We start from the raw sequence: 20,826 nt of genomic DNA on the forward strand, positions 1-20,826 counted from the left end.
AGAAGTGTCATGTGGTGAACCTCTTGCTGGGACACATTATAAAATCTCTAAAAATGAAGAGATGCAAAATGAAAGGCAGAAAGGAGAAATAAGACAATATAACTTGTCCAGCGGACAGACTGACCAATGTGTTCCTACTGATTGATTGGGTAGCACTGACGTCTTTTCTATGGTGTAGTCCAGTTAAGTGTTACGTGATCATCAGCAGTCTATTTCAGTTGTTTGAAACTTTACTCAAAGTCTAGAGGTCAGGTTATCAAAAGGAAAAGCGAAAACAGGATCAGCATTTCCTTGGTTTTCTCGGATTGAAGATGTTCAGGGCTTGGTCAAGGCACTGTGTGTATGTGTATGTGTGTGTGCAAGCGCATGCATGTGTGTGTGAGTGCATCCTGTGTACAATTTGAAAATAGATGTTAAGATTATGCACTCAAGTTCTTTATCAGTTGTGCAGAATTTCTGTCACTGGTATAGATATTTAATCTACGACTCTGATGTTTCACATATACAGTTACAAGTACTTCAAAAGTTTTGCACAACTGAACAATAATATGTATGGTGAATGGTCTCTATCACTTTGTTACAGTTGTATTTGTTGTCCAGTGTCATATTCATTTTTATAGTTTTATAGTGTGGGTGTGTAAACTGGATCAGCGAAAAGCTTTTTATTTTTCAGGATATGTATTTCTTTATTAACATTTGCTCTGCCAGTATGTTGTGTTACATTGATTGTTGTTCCTTTTTATGGAAGAATACTTTTCTGTTTGAATGAGTGTAATATACAGTTGAGTAACTCAAGAATAAGCTGAATGGTCCATATCAGAGAATTTGTCCTAACTAATAAACGTCATGACCGCTTAAATACAGCCATTGTTTCAAATATGTTGCATTTTCCATCTTTGACAAATATTTGATTTAAAGTTTGTGTAGATAAAACTATAATTTGATGTATCGGCATCAAAATTCTCTGTATGGTCTGCTGATAACAGGTGAGGCAGGTACAGAAGTGGCATGGTGTAGCAACATGTACCTAGTTGTCATTATTGCTCTGATTAAATCTCTGCAGCACTACAGTTTGAGCAAACAGCATTGGCTTTTAGATCAAAGTAACCAGTTTGTGCATTGTTGAAGGCTTTGTTGTTTTTTTTTAGAATTTTGATCAGTTTGTGAAGTTAGGGTATTTGGATTGAGTTTATGAAGTTTGGGTATTCATGATTGGATATTTAGATCGGGGTTCATGAAGTTTGGTTATTTGAATTAGGGTATTTAAATCAGGGCTCATGAAGTTTGGATATTTATGTATTTGGGTATTTAAATTTTGGTTCATAAAGTTTGGGTATTCATGATGTTTAGATCCATGTTTATGAAGTTTGGGTATTCATGATAGGGTATTTAAATCAGGGTTCATGAAGTTTGGGTATTTTAGTCAGGGCGCCTAAAGCTTTATATACAAGGATGTCGAGCCTCCTGTGGGTGCCTTTTCAGGAGCAGCGACTGAAAGAGCTGACGCCCGCCACCACCACCACCACCACATCAGCCGCTGCTACCACGGCCTCCAGCAACCCCTTTGCCTCCCAGCCCTCGCCCCCCACCGTCCCCCCTGCTGCCTCAGCCCCCTCGGCCAAGCCCAGCGATGACCTGTTGGGTCTGAACAGCAACCCTTTCGGGGACACCGTGCAGGCCGCCATGGCCACAGCGTACAACACCCAGCCACCGCCTGCTTCCAACAACCCTTTCGGGGCCCCCCCTTTCCAGCCACCACAGACCAATGGCTTTGCTGCCGGTGAGGAAGGTTGGGATTGGGGGTGTGTGGGGGCGGGGGGCCTCTTTTTCAAGGGTAGGGTTGGGATAAGGGGCTGGATGTCAGGGGGGTGGGGGGGAGAGTTAATAGAACCAGAAGTTAGTAGTTGTGAGTAATCCCTTACCACATGGACAAAACCAGGGAATAGTGTGACTGTAAGAACTGAGGAGACAAGACACAAGGTTTGAAAATAAGGTGATGCAGTCATTAACTGTCCTTTGATATCAAACAAGTTCTAGGGTTGTGGTGGTGGTTTTGCATTCCTCTTTAGACTCCCATCCCACTCTAATACACACACATACATGACTGCAACTGCAAGACATTGATGTGTTTTAGAGTCGTTTTGGTGGTGATCTTCTGCATGTTGTCTTTCTGCCCCATTAGTCACCCCTAATAGTTATATCTTGGGTAGTGGTGATGTTTTTGTGTTCTGTCTTTTTGGGCCAGTGTCTGGAGGTGGTGTGTGTGATTTGGTGTTGCAGCCCCAGCCAGTGGCTTCTCTTCTGATGCTGATTTTGCACGGGCATTCCAGACTTCATCCTCACCTTCTCCAGGTAGGGTTATCAGTACAGCCTCCTCCACTGTTACAGGTGCTTGCTTTACCTGTCTCAGCCAGGCAGACATTGTTGCCCTTCTGTCTGCTTATTCTTCACCTTTCTGAACTGTTCTGTCATGAACATTGGTGGTGTTATGCACACCTGATGGTGTGAAACGAACAACGTGAAGAGTGATTTTGTAATGATCTGGGGTTTTTGTTTCTGCAGGTGGTTTCTTTTGTACAGTGTAAATATTGTATTGTTGTCCACCCAGCTGGCTTTTTGCCTGTGTGAGTGCAGTTTTTGGAGGAACCGGGTTCTTCTGTCAAGGTCAAATTGTCTCACAAAACTGTTTGTAGTCATTTCTGCAGGTCCAGTGGTGGAGGACAGTGTGTGTGTGTGTTTCTCTGTGTGCGAGTTACTTACTATGCGTATTACTGTTTGTGAAAGCATAAAATAAAAAGACACTTGGAAATACAAACAGAGAGTTTGGCTTGATGATGTATTATACTTTCAGTGTATTTGTTAATTTCTTCCTTTATTATTTTCTTGTTTAATGGCTCTCTTCAGTTGGTGTTGTTTACTTCAGTTTCTTATTTTTTGCTTGGAGTTCTTTTTACTTTGTCAACTTTCTGTCAGCAGTCAAATGGTTTTGATTCAGTGCAGCATTGTTTGCCAGTTTGTTTTATCTTTCCCCCCCATCGCTTCTCTCTGTTGTTTGGCATGCACCTCCTGACATTGGCAGTTGCTGTTCATGTGAGAGCTCACATGATAAGTGCATGCATGTGTGTATGTGTTTTTGTGTGTGCATGTTGCTGTGTGTGTGTGTGTGTGCTGCATGTGGGGTGTAGAGGTGTGGACATGATGAGGAAGGATGTGTGCATGGCAGGTGGTATCTGTGCTGTGCAGCCAGTATTGTGCCGTTTTGCATGACCAGTGTTTTTCATGTTGTTTGCTGGGTTGTCCTGTTTTCCTCTAAGCAGGGGTAGCCTTTCCGACAGTAACCCTCGCCCCCGTTAGCAACGCTCCCCCAGGTATTTTTCATTTATTATCGTTTTACTCACCTGCCATTTACCTGCCTTTATTTTTCTTTCTACCTTTTGTTTTTCTTTGTCCTGTTTTGCTTCAGCTCTTTCTTCCTCTGGCTGTTGACCTTGTTTTCATGGGTTTCTGGTGAAAGTGTTCTTCTGATGCTTGACATATATTTTTATTGCTTATTTTATTTTTGGTAACTCCACCTAATTAGAAAAATTTTTTTAAGATACTTAACACATTTCATGTCTATTTAATTCAGTTTCATATCATTAAAAAAAAATAATAATAATAAGATTCCTCCACCTACTTCTGGTCACCTTTTTATTTGTAAATACATTTTTTCAACATTAATTTTCAAATACATAATCAGTTTTGTTTGCCAAAATTGGGATAGACGTAACCATATATATCTTTTGTATTCTGTTTTTCTTAACTTCCTGCATTAGTATTTTGACCCTCAGGTAAACATCAGGTGACCATCCTTTTCTCTAATGGAATACAACTCTGATACGCATGTATTTTCACTTGATGGGACACTGTGTCTCTTCTTTTCTGGTACTTAGCATAACTGTGATCTCTTACCCCCCCTCCCACTTTCTTTTTTACTTATACTTTGCTTCTGTTACCAGTCTCCATTCTTTTTGTTTAAACAGTGGATTGCTTGAGATTTGTTTTATAAAACAGATGCCCTTTTTCAGAATGTAAATTACTCAGTACTGTTGTAGCCTTAAGATCAGTGAAAATCAACCAGTTATTGGCACTGCTCATCTTTGTCCAGTGATAGAGGAGGCATTAGTATGCAAGAAAGTAGGTAATGATCCACTATTCTGACATGTTAATGCTGAGACTGTGTTCCGTACCAAGCACCTGGCTGGGTACATGCTTTGTCCTTCAGCACAGTGACGTGCTCTGTGGGGGCTTAATTGAGCACAGGTTGGGGGTGTTAGTTTTTCTGTGTGCTGATGTGTTCCATGAAGCTTGTGCTTTGTGGTGAGCTTGTGGCTTGGGGATAGTGTGTGTGTGTGTGTGTGTGTGTGTGTGTGTGTACAGATGTGTTTTATGTGGACTGTGTACTGAACACAATATTTTGGTTAAAATGGAGAAGAGACAGGTGTCTGCATAGGATGTTTTGGGTAAAATGGGGAAGAGACAGGTGCCTGTGTCGGATATTTTGGGTAAAACAAGGAAGAGAAAGGTGCCCATGTAGGATATTTTGAGTAAAATGGGGGAGAGACAGGTGCCTGCATAGGATATTTTGGGTAGATTGGGGGAAGAGATAGGTGTCTGTGTAGGATATTTTGGGTAAAAAGGGGAAGAGGCAGGTGGCTGTGTAGGATATTTTGGGTAAATTTGGAAAAAGAGAGGTATCTGTGTGGGATATTTTGGGTCAAATAGGGAAGAGGCAGGTATTTGTGTAGGATATTCAGGGTTAAAAGGGGAAGAGACAGGTGCCTGTGTAGGATATTTGGAGTAAAACAAGGAATAGACAGGTGCCTGTATAGAATATTTGGGGTAAAATTGGGAAGAGACAGGTGTGTGTGTAGGATATTTGGGGTAAACTGGGGAAGACAGGTGCCTGTTTCAGATATTTTAGGCAAAATGGGGAAGAAACAGTTTGCCTGTGAAGGATATTTCGGGTAAAATGGGGCAGTGACAGGTGTCTGTGTAGGATATTTTGAATAAAATAGGGAAGAGATAGGTGCCTGTGTGCTTATTCTCTTGTGCAAAGTCCTGACCGAAGTACCTGTGGAAAAGTAACTGACAGTTGGATGTCAGGATACTTCATGATCTCTGTGGAGGGTCCTGTACTTGACTAAAGCAGACAGGGAAGCAGTGATCAGTGACATGTCAGCATACTGCTGTTGTCAGGTGGACTGTTCTTACATTGATCAGAATGGACATTGAACAGCTATGTGAAGGGTGCCCTGTTCCAGTAGCCACATACACTGATGTATTCACACTATTTTTCTTTCATTTCTTTTTTGGAAATATACTTTTTTATGTTAGCTGATTCACATGGTCTTCTGAAGTCACCTTGGTGGTAGAGTTCATTGTTAGGACTAGTTCCTAAGTTGTTTTTTTTAATGTTTTTTTAAACACCTGCTGGAGAAGAACAGGGGAAAAAAGGAAGAAAAAGCATGCTCCCATGTTGCGTGAAGTCGCAGAATGGTCAGAGAAACAACAAACCAACCCTTACATGCAGTAACAGAATGGAGGTGGGGTGGGATGAGAGAAGCTTAAAACTTGTCTGGATATTAAAACCATGAAATGTTGGTGGATGTGGACTGTTTTGTTCAATGAATTGTTGGAAGCATTCATTTTTCTCTGCAGCACAACTTACTGTTTAACAACAACAAGAACAACAAAAACATGTGTTTGAAAGTGAGCACAAGAAAAAAGAAAAAAAAAGTATGCTTTGAAATTTGTGTGTAATTGTCTGTGTATGTGTCAGCACAGTATGAACAGTAAACATTAGCAAGGGCAAAAGTCCATGTTTGTACAGGACTGCAACAGCTTACTGACATCCCCACAGAACACTCCATTTTCACAGTGTACAGCTGCGTATCTTCACTGCTCATCTTTCTGTTTTCTCCAGCAGAGTGTTGATACAGCCTATAGTCACCTTCAGACCAGCTCTTGACTGTTAAGTACATAATTCTGAATAAATTTGACTCTCTTTTGACATTGACTCAAGCTCTTGACTGTTATGTATATATATTTTTTAAAATTTTGCCTTTCTTTATTGACTTAGTGGTAATCTTGAATGTACTTGATGTTTACCAGCTAGAGTACATGATTATCGGTTTGCAAACCCAGTTTATCTCAAGTGTGGTACTGGTTAGACATGTACCTGCTGCTTTTGTTCTGTGTATTACTGTGCTTTTGTGTTTTAACAGTATTATTTGCTCTGTATAATTGAGCTTAATGTTTTTCCTTTCACCTGCAACCTTTGATGTGTTACAGTTTACTTGCAGCCTTTGACCTGCAAACCATCGTGTGTTATTTCACCTGCAGCCTTTGATATGTGTACCATTGCTCTCATGTTCCTCTTACCAACAGCCTTTAATCTGTGTACCATTGTGCTCATGTGTACCTGAAGCCTTTGATGTATATACCATTGCGCTGATGAATACCTGAATCCTTTGTGTATACTATTGCTCTCATGTGTTATTTTACTTGCAGCCTTTGACCTGCAAACCATTTTGCTCATGTGTTATCTTACCTGCAACCTTTGATGTGTACCATTGCTCTAGTGTGTTTTTTTACCTGCAACATGTAATTTGTGTACCATTGTGCTCATGCATACCTGAAGCCTTTGATCTGTGCTCCATTACAGCCCAAGTTGTTGTTTTTTTAACCTGCAGTCTTTGACCAGTGTACCACTGTGCTTGTATTTTCAGCCTTTCCGACTGCTCTTTTATTTCTTGCAATCTATTGATCTGTTATGTTTCTTTTTATGGATGTGTCTTCAGTATTTTAGCCTTAAATATATGTTTTGATGACTTTTCTTCTGCATGTGGTTTAATTTGTTACAAGAAGGTTGACTAGTTTTATTAGGTGGCAGGGACTTTGAGGAGTGAAATGGGGGATATTAAGTTCCTCTTGAGTCAACATTTTGCACCTTTGATGGCATCATAAAAGATCAGATCATATTGCTGTGAAGTGCTTTGGAAAATCCAAATTTGTATGTGCCATAAGGATCCCCATATGTATTGCTGTTGTCAAAGTCAGTCAGTATGTAATATGTCATTGTACATGTTATGTATGGCAGATATCTCAACATGTGCCATTGGAACAATGTATCATATATATATATATATATATATATATACTGTGAACATATTTCAGTCTGTTGGTGTATGGCCAGGAAATCAGACTTGTCAAAACCTGTCATACGGCTGTATATCAAAACAACAACAGCAACAAAAACCCAACTTGCCAGTGCTGTAAGAAATGAACTGTATATGCTGCTTGTTTAAATCTGCCTGTATCTGTTGGTGTTTACAATATCTGTTGGTATTTTCAGGATAGGTCACTGATATGGTAGTTGTGATGACAAACACACTAAAAAAACAACAACACATACTGAGGACATTCACTGACTGTGGCTGTTACAAGAAGAGAACGGTTTTTCCATTTCAGCCTGTATCTCGTCTTCCTAAACCCCCTCCATTATCAGCGCTTGTCTGGCTTAGTTACCCAGAAAGGAAAACGTCTGTGATTTCACTGTTGGAGGAGGTGTAGTGTCTGTGGAATGTTACGAAGGGTATGTTCTTGTTGTGGCTCTTTTAAACAATTTGTGATCTGTAATGTTTCTGCAGCTGCTGTTGCAAGTGTAGTAATGGCTGTTATTACGACCACTATCTTCACAGCATCAACTGCTGGTACTGGGAAGTGTTAAATTACAGGCACAGGTTGTTACATGAAAAAAATCTTTTCCCCCCATATGGTAAACTGTTATAAAAGTTACTAACGATGATGGCTTGCCTGTCTTTACTTTTTTGCTGCCGGCTTGATGTGTGTGTCTCGCTGTGTGGGACGACCACGGGCGACCTCAGCACTGGACCTGGGCTCTCCCCTGGACCCCCTGGACCCCAGTACCCCCAAGCGAAGCTCTGCCCTCAGCCAGGATGCCCCCCCTGCCCAGCCCCCTGCCGCCCTGTCCTCCGACCTCTTTCTGGGCGCCCAGGGTCAGGCCACGTGCCCCTCCCCCCTCCACTCCCCTTCCCAGCCCATGGCCATCCCTGGGGCCTTTGGAGGAGGGATGGTGGTGGGAGGAGGGCTGTCGTCAAGCCCCATGGCAGGTACCCTCTCTTCCAGCCCCATGGGGGGCGGCCTGTCCTCCAGCCCTATGGCGGGGGGCCTTTCCTCCAGCCCTATGGCGGGGGGCTTGTCCTCCAGCCCAATGGGGGCAGGCATGGGGGCTCCAGCAACCATGGGGGCAGGGCTTGGCACAGGGGCGGGCCCGTTTGGCCAGTTAGGGATGGGGCCAGGAGCCATGGGGCTGAGTGCCAGTCCTACAGGATCAGGTACAGTGGTGTGTGGGGGGGAGGGGTGTGGCTTTTTTTGTTAGTCTGATGAACACGAGTGTCAGTCAGTGTTACCCCGCTGGGAATAGATGTCGTTGTGTGGGTGTGGCAGTTCTTTTGTGGGATGATGACTAAGCCTGAGGGACGTAGAGGATGGTAGGTGTGGCAGTGTTGTTTAGAGCCATAGGACAGAGAACTGAAGGTGTGCGGATTTGAGATGATCAAGCCTACAGGACAGAGAGGACAGGGTGGGAAGAGAGACTGGCAGATCAACCAATATTGGAGGGTCACTTTGAAAGTCCGGTTGTTGTCAGGTTAGGCTGAAGAGAGGAGAGAGAATTGGTCATATGTGAGGGTCAGAAATCATTCTGATACAATTGTTCACAAATCAGGATCAGAGGGAGAAGAGAACAGAGGGAAGTGCTGGTGGCTGTCTTGTGGTGAGATGTAACTGCTGAATGTAGACAGGACTGGGGGTAGTATTTTGTTTATCGACAGTTATTATATGCAGTACTGAAGAATAAACATTGGAATGATGATGTGAAAGATGGGGAGATCAAATTGAATAATCAAGTTCATGTTGTGGAAAAGACTGAACAAAAAGGGTTTTCAGTATTTTGCTAAAGGAAAAGGTCAGTAAATCACAAGAAGATGGGGTTGGGGTGGTAGAGTGGTTGTAATATTTATAGGTATCTCCTCCCAAGGCCACACCTCTAGCCATTCACACAGTATGTGCATGGGTTGAGGTAGATCTAGAGATGTTTCACTGTCACTCTTACATATGGATGATATAGATCTAGACATGGTTTTTGTCACCACGCTGTACAGTGGATGTTGATGCAGACCTCCTTATCTGTGATAATATTTTTTTGTGAGTAGAGGTAGATTTGGAACTATGTGTTTTTTGTTTCCACATTTTGTTGAGTGGAGGTAGATGAAAACATATGTTCCTTGTCATCCCCATTTTATGGATTCAGGTAGATATAGAAAGCTGAGGTAGACAAGCTTCCTTGTTTTGGTATTTGATTGGTGTGAATAGGGACAGTCATCAGCAGCTGCTTTGTGGGGGCTGTGTTGGCTGTGTTGCCTCAACACTCTGCCATGTTGCAGTGGGAAATGTGTGCACAGGTTTCATTGTAGTGGCCCTGTCAGTGGCTGTGCCTGCTTTGGTTTTTCTCTTCAGATTTGTTGATTTCCCCCCGCCTTGTTTTGAGCACTCATTGCTGAGCAGTCTGTAGTGTTTAGCTGTAAGTTTGTGGTGGTGATGGTGAACACGCTTGATGAGAACTTTATATTAAAAAAATAAATGAATGAAAACTACTTAATTAAAAAATATATATATAGATATAGAGATATATAATATATAAATACATCTGGTGCTGAACAGTGTTGGATACGTTTAGCTGTGTCCCCTCTGATGTTGAGTTGCATGTGCTTTGAGGCATCTGTCCACACTTGGAGATTACAGGCAAGGAGATGTGTAGTTACGTGTGAAGTTGAGAAGTCACATTTTGTGTTCAGTAGTCGTGGTCCTGTGATGCTCAGTGTGGGTGTGGACCAGTGTGAGCAGTATCACCGTTTGACATTCCCATTCCCTCGTGGTAGTGATACACATACTGACATCTTTCATTTTTCTCCTCTGTGCTTTCATTGGTTTTCTTCTTTTTGGCTATGACAGCCACAAGTTCAGGTACAAAAGTAGATATAGATCACCAATAAATCTTTTGATGAATATTGGTGTGACTTGCACTGTGCATGTGACCTGTTGTTGTTTGTTAGTCAGTAGTGTGGCATGCAGTTGGTAAAGTCAGTCAACCTTCTTTTCTGTTTTGTGGCTCACAGTGATTAGTGTTGTGTCATGTTAATGCAGTGTGGATTAATGTTAAGTTGTGTTTAGCCAGCATGAAAAATGCACTTATCATCATGTCATTCTTTCTTGCTAACTGGTTATTATGACACTGCATTATACGTATATGTGTGAGATTATGTGAATGAGAGAGAGCTATGTCTCCATGTCCTTTTTCTTTCTTTCTTTTTTTTTTTTTTTTTAAAGTTGTGTTATAAAAGGACAATTCTTTTATCTTTTTTTGTACCATAAAAGGACACCAAACTTTTATAAGAGTCTGTAAACTGAAAAATAGGAAATTGAATGTCATTATCACTCTGATTGTAAACATGATATTGATGAACAGGTACCTGAAAGTAGAAGTGGTGGTAGAATGTATTGACGTTACAATGCATACGAAAAGGTTGAAGGTGTTGGAGAGTGAGTGAATACTGGTTGACAAACAGTGGTTACACAGAGTGACTCCCTCAAACATAGGTATAAAAAGAACAACTCCCTTAACATCTGTTGTGGATGACTATGGTAACATGACAATCAGTTTCAGTTTCTCAGGGTAGTGTTGTTGCATTTGAACAGATCCATATCCGCTACACTACATCTGCTAGGCAGATGCCTGACCAGTGGCATAACCCAGCGTGTTTATTCAGGCCTCGAGTACATGCATATATATGTGTGTACCTATCAGAGTGGATTTCTTCTACAGAATTTTGCCAGAGGACAACACTCTTGTTGTCATGGGTTATTTTTGGTGCACTAAGTGCTTGCTGCACACAGGACTTCAGTTTATTGTCTCCTCTGAACGACTAGACGCTCTTTTTGATTTTCCAGTCAAACTTCCGAGAAAGTGCGAGAGAGGGATTCAAACCCAAACCCTCACACCTAACGGCAAACAAGCATCTTAACCATTCTGCAACCTTCCCCCTTTTTTAACATGTACTGTGGACACACAAGGAGTTGCTCCTTAAGAACCTCATCTGCTGGCTTACTGTAGCCGAACAAAGAGTGACTCGGTGCTGAATGTGTAGAGGTGATGTCTGGCTGTGAATGGAGAAGCGATTGTATTTACTGTTGGCTGGAGTGACAGTGGTCCAGCAGTTGCAGCAGTGTGAATGTGATGACTGATAGTGGCTGAATGGAAGAGCAGGTGGTGGTGACGTGGGGACATTGCAATTCACTGATAACTAAGGGTTTTGGTGGTGGTCACGAATAGTAATTTAGTGATAACTAAGGGTCTCTAATGACTGTGAGAATGAGTGAGTTGGTGGTAAGAGGGTAAACCTCACAGTTGAGTGATAACTAAGGGTCTCTAAATCTAATGACTGTGAGACTGTGCAATTTGGTGGTAAGAGGGTAAACCTCACAGTTGAGTGATAACCAAGGGTATTTTGACTGTGAGAATGTGTGAGTTGGTGGTATGAGGGTAGACCTCACAGCTGAGTGACAGCTAAGGGTCTCTTATGGCAATGTGAATGCGTTGGTGGTAAGAGGGTGGACCTCACAGTTGAGTAATAACTAAGGGTCTCTAATGACTATGAGAATGCGTGAGTTGGTGGTAAGAGGGTAGACCTCAGTTGAGTGATAACTAAGGGTCTCTAATGACAATGAGATTGCCTGCGTTGGTGGTTAGAGGATAGACATCACTTTTGAGTGATAAATAAGGGTCTCTAATGACAATGAGAATGCCTGAGTCAGTGGTTGGAGGATAGACATCACTTTTGAGTGATAACTAAGGGTCTCAAATAACGAGAATGGGTGAGATTGTGGTAAAAGGGCAGACCTCACAGTTGAGAAATAATGTTGGTGGAAGGCAGGTGGGACTGTAGTAGACCTGACAGGCGAGGCAGTTTCAGAGAGGAAGGAGAGTGGAAGAGGTGACGGGTGAGAGAAGGCATGTACAGAGGGGTGGGTGTGTGTGCAGGCCTTGGAGACCTGCCCAGTCAAGGTAGTCCAGGTCAGTCCAGTTCCCCCCACAGTTGCCACCCCTTTTGTTTGTTCCCTGATGTCCCCTCCATACCCCCTCCCATTCCACATTCCACTCTGATGTTTATTAGTGGTCGGGTGTCTTGTTACCCCTGTCCTGTTCCATCCTTCCTCTGGTCTTTCCACCACCCCCACCCCTTTTCCTGCTGTTCCATTGTCCATTCCCAATTCGGAAGTCATCAGGATCAGTGTGTTAACTGATTTCTTACCAAGTATTTGATTTTTCCCTTCCCACCTCCCCCACCTTTTTTTTTTTTTTTTCAGGTAGTCCGGGTAAGTGTGTATGTGTTGGTTAGTTACCTGTCATTTATTTTTTCTCCTCTCCCATCTTTTTTTCTTTTTGTGTGTGTCGAGTAGTATAGGTCAGTGTGATTCTATTGGTCAACTGATTGTTTCTGTTTTAAACCCAACTCCTCCCATTTTTCAGAGAGTGTATGTTCAGTATTTCTTGTGAACCCTACCCCATAATACTTTTTCAGTTTCAGTCATTTTGAAAAAAAAAAGTATATATATTTGTCATATGTCTATGTTTGTATCTGCCCCCCTTCGCCTCAACCCTCCCCCTACCTCTTATTCAAATTTGGGTATTCAGGACTTAAAAAAATTTTTTTTATTAGTTCTTTTAATTGGTGGATTGTCAGTCATTTGCTTTCAAATTACCCCCAAAATGAGTTGTTTTTTCCCAGCCATTTGAACATGTATTTTGTTCCACTTGATCACATACCTACCTGTCTACCTTCATACCCAGTTGTTCTGCATGACTGTATTTACTGCTTTAAACAAATTAAAGAAAACATTCATCAAGGGAATCTTTTTTTTCAGTTACAGCCTTTGTATGGTGCTGTTTTTCTGTATCAGAGTGATGTAAACTGCTGATGTCATAATTTGATTGCAGAGTTGTCTGTGTTCTTGTGCTCTGTTCAGATCTCTGAAATCATTGCTCTGTATCTCTCTCTCTCTCTCTCTGTCTCTGTATGTGTGTGCATGTGTCTCTCTTTTTTCTCTTTTTTTTCGTTTTTTTTATATATTTTTTAAATGGTGTGGGGTGTTCTTAGAGATTGGTTGAGTCTTGAGTGTTTGTGTGACTAATCTCTGAGCCCTTCTTTCGCTGTCATTGGTGTGTTGAATATGATACGGAATGGCCAAGAGTGGCTGTGAATCGTAGTGTGCATCATTGACATGTTACGGAATGACTGGATTTGAAAGGATTGAACCCTACATGACAGTATGCATGTATGTTTGTGTGTGTGTGTGTGTGTGTGTGCCTGCTGCTTGCTGGCTGTGTGTGGGACGGGCCGCTGCTTTCTCCTTGGGTCTGTCAGCGCGCCACCTGTCCAGGAGTCCCTCTCCTACTGTGCCTGAATCAGGTATCCTGTCCCCTGTGTGTGGCATGATGCCTCGCTCCCCATGTGCTTGCCTGACTTGCACTGCCATGCTGACTGAGAGGGCTGTGGCACGGTCCTTGTGCAGCGCACTGCATGTCTGTGTTGTTTGCCCTGTGGCCCATGACAGAGCTGTCTGTGCAGTGGACTCTGTGTGTGTTGAGGCGTGGCAGTTGGTGGTGGAGTTCTGTGCAGTGCACAGCATGTTGGTGTAGTGTGGCTGTGTGGTGTTTTTGACAAAGATTCCAGGGGCAAGTGGACTGTATATGTTGTTGATGTTGTCATGGTGTGGTTTGTCAGATTCTGACAGAGCCCCATGCAGTGGACCGCATGTTGGTGTTGTAGCTTTTTGGTCCTTTGCACAGCTTTCTGGAAATAGACCATAAGTTAGTCGTGTAGCTCTATGGTCCTTGGCAGAGCTCTATGAAAATAGACCATAAGTTAGTGGTGTATCTCTATGGTCCTTTGCAGAGCTTTGTGGAAATAGACCGTAAGTTAGTGGTGTAGCTCTATGGTCCTTGTCAGAGCTCTGTGGAAATAGACCACAAGTTAGTGCTGTAGCTCTATGGTCCTTGTCAGAGCTCTGTGGAAATAGACCATAAGTTAGTGTTGTAGCTCTGTGGTCCTTGGCAGAGCCTTGTGGAAATGGACCAAAAGTTGATGGTGTAGTTGTAGGTTTGGTTGTCATCCTCAAGCTTTCTGATGTCAGCAAGAAAAATCTCAGCAAATGTAGGGTACAAGGAATGCTTTTCTCCATCCCTTTGTGCCCGTGTGAAGAAGCAGACCAGACCACTGAACCTATTTTCCAGGACTGCAGATGCCTCAGAGGCCTAGGGGGTGGGGTGGGTGTATGGGGGTTGACTGTCTGATGCCCACTACTCTACACAACAAACTACGTGGACCTGTGGAACCGCTTCAAAAGACCACCCATTTCTGAAGTGATAGGGAGTTTGATGCCCATTTTTGCTTTCTATGTTAGTGTCTCAAATGATAACATTTATGTCAGACCATGTATTTCAGCACCAGACCCAAAGTTTGTGCCGCTGATTTGTCCCAGGTTTGTGTGGTGTATGTATGTATGTATATGTATGGTGCCAAGGGCAATATGTTTTCCTTTGACTTGATGCAGGTATTCCACTGTTACTTTCAGCACTGTGCCCCAGATTGTGCAAGGAGCTCCCATCCTGTGTGTTGTGTGTGTGTGTGGTGGTGAGGGTGGTAATGTTCAGCCATTGTTTGACAGCTTGGTCACCAGGAGTTTACTGCTTGGTGTCCTACCATTCTGTGCAGTGACTGTGCAGTATATACCTGTGTGATACCTTCAGTATGAGTGAGACACCACTGCCTGGGTGTTATATCATGTGTGTGCACTGTAGAGTAAATGTGTAGTGGTACTGAGTGAAAATTATTATTGGTGTTGTGTGGTTTAAAGTGTAATTTTGTGCAGCACATAGTGAAGATGTCTGTGTTGTGAAAAGTAGAAAGTGTGGTATGTGCACAAAGAATAAATGATATAACGTGGAAAGTGTATTGTGGTGTATGCTGTGAGGATAGATGGTGTATTGAAAAGAGTGGACATGGTTGTGTGGAGTGAAACTGGCTGTAGCATTAAAGAGGATAAATGTTGAGCATGTTACATGGGGTGGGTGGTTGGCAACCACATGTCAGTTGTTGTTGTTAATCTGTGGCAGAGAATAGGTGAGATCATAGTGGTTGTTATGTATTGGATTAATTGTCATACAGTTCAGAGTGAGCCAGACTGCAGCAACTGTGTTTGTAACTTAATGTAAGCAGTTGAGCCAGAAAACTGCGAAGTACAAAGTACATCACATTACAAGTCGAATCTTGAGACTTGACTTTGCTTATGTGGTATGTTTTATAACCTTTCACCCTTTCCAGGCATATTTCTTGCAGACTGGTAAAATTCCAGTCTTTGAAAGTTTTAGGAGCAACTGTGGTTAATTCTCTTATCACCCTTTGCTGCTGGTTTTACAGTTTTGTTGGTTTCTCTTATTATGCATTTATATTAGTGGTCAGTAATATGTTGAATATCATTTGATCTAGACCACAGTAGCTAGTTTCTTTATATAGAGAGGTGTAGGAAAACTGACTAGACTTTTGTATTTCTTTTATACTGTACTGAAATATAAAATTACTTCTTCATTTGTCTCTTACTTATTGTGGTTTCTCCTCCCCCCCAGCCCCCCACCCCCCTACCCCAACACCCCTTCTGTCATGCCTCCCCCTCTGTCTGTGTTTGTGGGTTCCTCAAGAGGTAACATAGATATTTATGAGAGAGAGTGGTTTGGCTTTCTCGCTGATAATGTCATAATTGTTCTGATTGTGAAAAAAAGAACTGTTCACAATGGTTGGCAGGGGAGAGATTTAACAGTTGGGTCCTAATCTTCAGATTTGTGTCCGAGAAGAGTGATGTATAGTAGGGTTAAAAAGCTTGTTCATTAAATGAACTTCTTCACATGCAAGGTTTGGGGAGGTGGAGAGAGAGAGAGAGAGAAAGGGACTGATGTGGTAATTACTATTGTACTGGATATATTAGGGGTGGAGATGGTGATGGTGAATGCTTATGTAAGGTGACAGGCAACCTTTGGAGGTGGAGAGACTGAGTGGAGATTTTGCGATCAGTGGGCTAAATGGAGGTGGTTGTGGTGGCAGGGTTTGATGCCTTTGGGGACGTGATGCAGCCCATGAGCTCTGCAGGAGGCCCTCAGCCAGTCCAGGGCATGACCAAGTCCCAGGAACCCAAACTCCTGGCCTCAGACCTTGACTCCTCCCTGGCTTCCCTTGCCTCCAACCTCAGCGTCAAATCCCCTGCCGACCAAGTGAAAAAGTCAGTCAGTGTGTGTGTGTGTGAGTGCATGTAGTGCTTGTCTGTTGTGTGTGCACTGTTCGTTAATATATCTTGGTGTTTGCGCACCATACATTTGTGCTTTGAATAAAAGTTTGATTTTTGTGTGTAGCCTCTGTGATGTGTTTGCTTGCGCTATGTTTTGGGATGTGTGTGTGTGTGTGTGTGTGTGTGTGTGTGTGCTTGTCTGTTGTGTGTGCACTATTTGTTTGTACATCTTGGTGTTTGTGCACCATACATTTGTACTTTGCATCAAAGCACAAGTTTGATTTGTGTGTGTGTGGTCTGTGTGATACATGTGCTTGTGATATGTTTTGCAATATTCGTGTGTGTGCACATGCATGCACGTATGTTGTGATTGGTGTGGTGTCTGCCAGGACCAGTCACCAGTGGCAGCCCAAAGGGGAGAGCAAGCTGACAGGGGGAGACCAGTTCCAGCAGAGACCGGTCATCCAGAGCGCCACCACCTGGTCCACAGCCCCCCAGCAGACACCGTTCCAGCCACAAATGGTCAGTCTCCCTTCCTCATCCCTCAACAAGGGAAGGTGGTCAAGAATTTGTCAGTCTACCTTCCTCAACCCTCAACAAGGGGGGTGGTCATGAATTTAAATGGTCACTCTCCCTCCCTCAACCCTCAACAGGGGAGGTGGACATGAATTTAAATGGTCAGTCTCCCTTCCTCAACCCTCGACAAGAGAAGGTGGTCAAGAATTTGTCGGTCTCCCTTCCTCAACCCTCATCAAGGGGAACTGGTCATGAAATTAAATGGTCAGCCTCCCTTCCTCAGCCCTCAACAAGGGGAGGTGGTCATCAATTTAAATGGTCAGTCTCCCTTCCTCAGCCCTCAACAAGGGGAGGTGGTCATCAATTTAAATGGTCAGTCTCCCTTCCTCAACCCTCAGCAAGGGGAACTGGTCATGAAATTAAATGGTCAGTCTCCCTTCCTCAACCCTCAACAAGGGGAGGTGGTCATCAATTTAAATGGTCAGTCTCCCTTCCTCAACCCTCAGCAAGGGGAACTGGTCATGAAATTAAATGGTCAGTCTCCCTTCCTCAACCCTCAACAAGGGGCGGGGGGGGGGGGGGGGGGGGGGGTCAGGAATTTAAATTGTCAGTCTCTCTTCCTCGACCCTCAGCAAGGGGAGGTGGTCATGATTTTAAATGGTCACTCTCCCTTCCTCAACCCTCAACAAGGGGAGGTGGTTATGAATTTAAATGGTCAGTCTCCCCTCCTCAACCCTCAACAAGGGGAGCTAGTCATGAATTTAAATGGTCAGTCTCCCTTCCTTGACCCTCAGCAAGGGGAGGTGGTCATGAATTTAAATGGTCACTCTCCCTTCCACTCAACAATGGAGATGAACTTGAATTAAATGTCACTCTCCCTTCCTCAACCCTCAACGGGGAGGATGGTTGTGAATGTGAATGGTCAGTCTGCCTTCCTCAGCCTTCAACAAGGGAGGTGGTCCTAAACATAAATGGTCAGTCTCCCGCCCTCAACCCTCAACAAGGGGAGGTGATCCTGAATTTAAATGGTCACTCTCCATTCCTCAACCGTCAACAAGGGGAGGTGATCGTTAATTTGAATGATCACTCTCTCTTCCTCAGCCCTCAACCTTCCAAGGTAGTGCTAAATGTTGTAGACTAGGGTATAATGGAGGAGACATGTACATGTATTCTATGTCATAGATTAGAATGGTATTATTGGAGACATGAACATGTGTTCTGCATTACACAGGGAGAACGTTTAAAGATGTGTTACTTATTGGAGAATTTTAAAGGAGATATTTGCACATGTTCTGTGTTACAGATAGGAGATGGTATTAAAAGAGAAACTTGTGTTAACAGCTTTTAATGTCTTTGTTGGAAAGGAACATGCATGTGTTGTGTGTGGCAGACTGAGCGGCCACGACTGTTTTCTGTGTTACAGATGGGGGCTCCAGGCATGGGGTTCGGGCAGCCCCAGATGGCGGCTCCCATGGGTGCTCCTCAACCCATGATGGTGTGTTGCCCTGTCTCTGTGTGGTCATGGCCAGTCATCCATGCTGTTTGTGTGCACCTGTGCTTGCCTGCCTCCATTTGTGTGTGTGTGTGTGCGTGTGTGTATGTGTGTGTATTGTTTTAGCATATGTGGTATGTTTTGTTTTGATTCAGTGTTCTTTGCTTTTTAATCAACATCATTTAGCATAATAATTGTTTTCCTTTTTTTTTTTTTTTTTTTTTTTTTTTTTTTTTGATTGTACATGAAAATCAGGGCACCCACAAAATGTAGTTGCTCCATCCTCTCCTTTACACTTGGAGTAGGTTCAGAGTACAGTCAGTCTTGATTAGTTTAGCCATGCTTGTACCTTTCGTTCAACTTTGTATTTTATTTGTTTGTTTGTTTTTTGTTGTTTTGTTTTTTTTTAATCTAAGAAATAGAGCACACAGATTGATTATAAATGATTTCAGTGAAGTAATTGGAGCCATGGCTTAAAAGATGATGAAAATGAGTAGAATGATTATGTGATTTCAGTGAAGGAATTGGAGTGATGGCATAAAAGATGACGAAAATGAATGGACTGACAATAAATGATTTCAGTGGAGGAATTGAAGCCATGCCAGCATAAAAAATGACAAAAATGAATAGACTGATTATAATTTAAATGATTTCAGTGAAGGAATTGAAGCCATGGCACAATAATAATGATAACATGCAGGCTTACATAGCACTGATTGCTATAAAATATACAAATTCAAGACGTAAGTAAGGTAATAATATGTACAAAAAATTAAACAAATGATAATAAATCAACATAGTCTCACATCACATTGGCTAAAATATACATAATTCAGATTATTTCACATCACACTGGCTAAGATTTACATACTTCAGACTAAGTGACATAAAATATGTAAATCAACACAGGCAATGTCACAGTCTCACATCAGTAAGCCCACATCACAGCAGTATAAAATGCATCATATTCATTCTTGTAAAAACATATCCAAGAAGCCAGGCCTCACAGAACCACATGAAAAATCATCAGAAATGCACACAAATCAAAACAAAGAGCACACCCAATGATCAAATCACAGCAAGCATATGCAGATGGAAACATTTTACTTAGGAAGATACTTAGAGGATGATGGACAGTGAAAGACGATGATTCTGAGTGCAGCACTGCAGTACTGTTTTCAGGGCATGGCTCCTGGCATGGGCGCCATGCGGCCGGGCATGACAGGGATGGGCATGCAGCAGCCCATGATGTACGGCACAGGGATGGGGGCGGTGCCCATGGCCCGAATGCCCCAACAGCAACAGCAGCCCCCGGCACAGAACCCCCAGAACGACCCCTTTGGGGCCTTGTGAGAGAGCCACGTTCCCCTCTCCCCGACCACCCTGTCAGGTATTTACGTACTTGCTTATTTGGATACTTATATTGCACCTATCCCTGGTCAGAGACCACTCTAAGCGCTTTACAAACACCGGGTCATTTGCACAACAGGCTGCCTACCTGGGTAGAGCCAACTTGACGGCTTCCATTGGGCGCTCATCATTCATTTTCTGTGTCATTCAATTAGATTACAGGCACGCCACATTCATACTCAGACAGACATGTAACATTTTTTACGTGTATGACCGTTTTGTTTTTTTATTACCCTGCCACGTAGACAGCCATATTCCGTTTTCGGGGTTGTGCATGCTGGGTATGTTCTTGTTTCCATAGCCCGCTGAACGCTGACATGGATTACGGGATATTGAAAGTGTGTTTTTGATCTTCTGAATATGTATACACACAAAAGGGGTTCAGGCACAAGCAGTTCTGCACATATGTTGACCTGGGAGATTGGAGAAATCCCCACCCTTTACCCACCAGGCACCATTTCCGAGATTCAAACCTGGGACCCTCAGATTGAAAGTCCAAAGCTTTTACCACCGGGCTGTTGCGTCCTTCCCATGTGTGGCTCATTGCAGGGGAAGATGTATGGTCATATGATATATATCACACACTTACAAGCAAATATGATGTTACTGAGTGTCTTCGGAGGTTGGGATGAATGTGCATATGGCTGCTGTTTTAATTATTTGGATTTCCCAAATAGGCAGCCACACTTTGTTTTCAGAGGATGTTATCACCTTGTCAGGATGATTAAGAGTGTGTGTTAATATCTGACAGTTCTGTGGCCTAGTTTGTTTCTGTGAAAGAGCATATTTTTTTGCGTAAAGTTTGCACATTTGTGTACATTAGTAGGCCTCCTTCGGTCATGGCTGACCATGGATAGAGTATATCCGACCTAATGTCTGATTGGGCTGTCTGCTTGGACCAAGCAGCGTCGCCTGTGACTGTAGAGACTGATGCGAGAGAGACATTC

The 20,826-nt window shown here is 42.9% G+C and overlaps 1 protein-coding gene across 10 annotated transcripts in view; it reads left to right on the forward strand.

Moving 5' to 3' along the window:
- LOC143282797 (phosphatidylinositol-binding clathrin assembly protein-like) overlaps positions 1 to 20,826 on the forward strand; it is a 63,771-nt gene that overhangs the window by 34,872 nt on the left and 8,073 nt on the right. For 4 of the 10 annotated variants that reach the window (XM_076588566.1, XM_076588573.1, XM_076588575.1 and 1 more), the window contains 9 exons: positions 1,483 to 1,780; positions 2,281 to 2,352; positions 3,315 to 3,368; positions 12,164 to 12,196; positions 13,548 to 13,592; positions 16,281 to 16,455; positions 16,851 to 16,983; positions 18,401 to 18,472; positions 19,652 to 19,859. In XM_076588566.1, coding sequence (XP_076444681.1) covers positions 1,483 to 1,780; positions 2,281 to 2,352; positions 3,315 to 3,368; positions 12,164 to 12,196; positions 13,548 to 13,592; positions 16,281 to 16,455; positions 16,851 to 16,983; positions 18,401 to 18,472; positions 19,652 to 19,822 — 1,053 coding nt within the window. In that variant the 3' untranslated portion in view covers positions 19,823 to 19,859. The remainder of the gene's footprint in view (positions 1 to 1,482; positions 1,781 to 2,280; positions 2,353 to 3,314; positions 3,369 to 12,163; positions 12,197 to 13,547; positions 13,593 to 16,280; positions 16,456 to 16,850; positions 16,984 to 18,400; positions 18,473 to 19,651; positions 19,860 to 20,826) is intronic. The other 6 variants (XM_076588567.1, XM_076588569.1, XM_076588570.1 and 3 more) reach the window with 6 other exon arrangements.

The sequence above is a fragment of the Babylonia areolata genome, chromosome 6, assembly GCF_041734735.1.
Source record: "Babylonia areolata isolate BAREFJ2019XMU chromosome 6, ASM4173473v1, whole genome shotgun sequence".
NCBI lineage: Eukaryota > Metazoa > Mollusca > Gastropoda > Neogastropoda > Buccinidae > Babylonia > Babylonia areolata.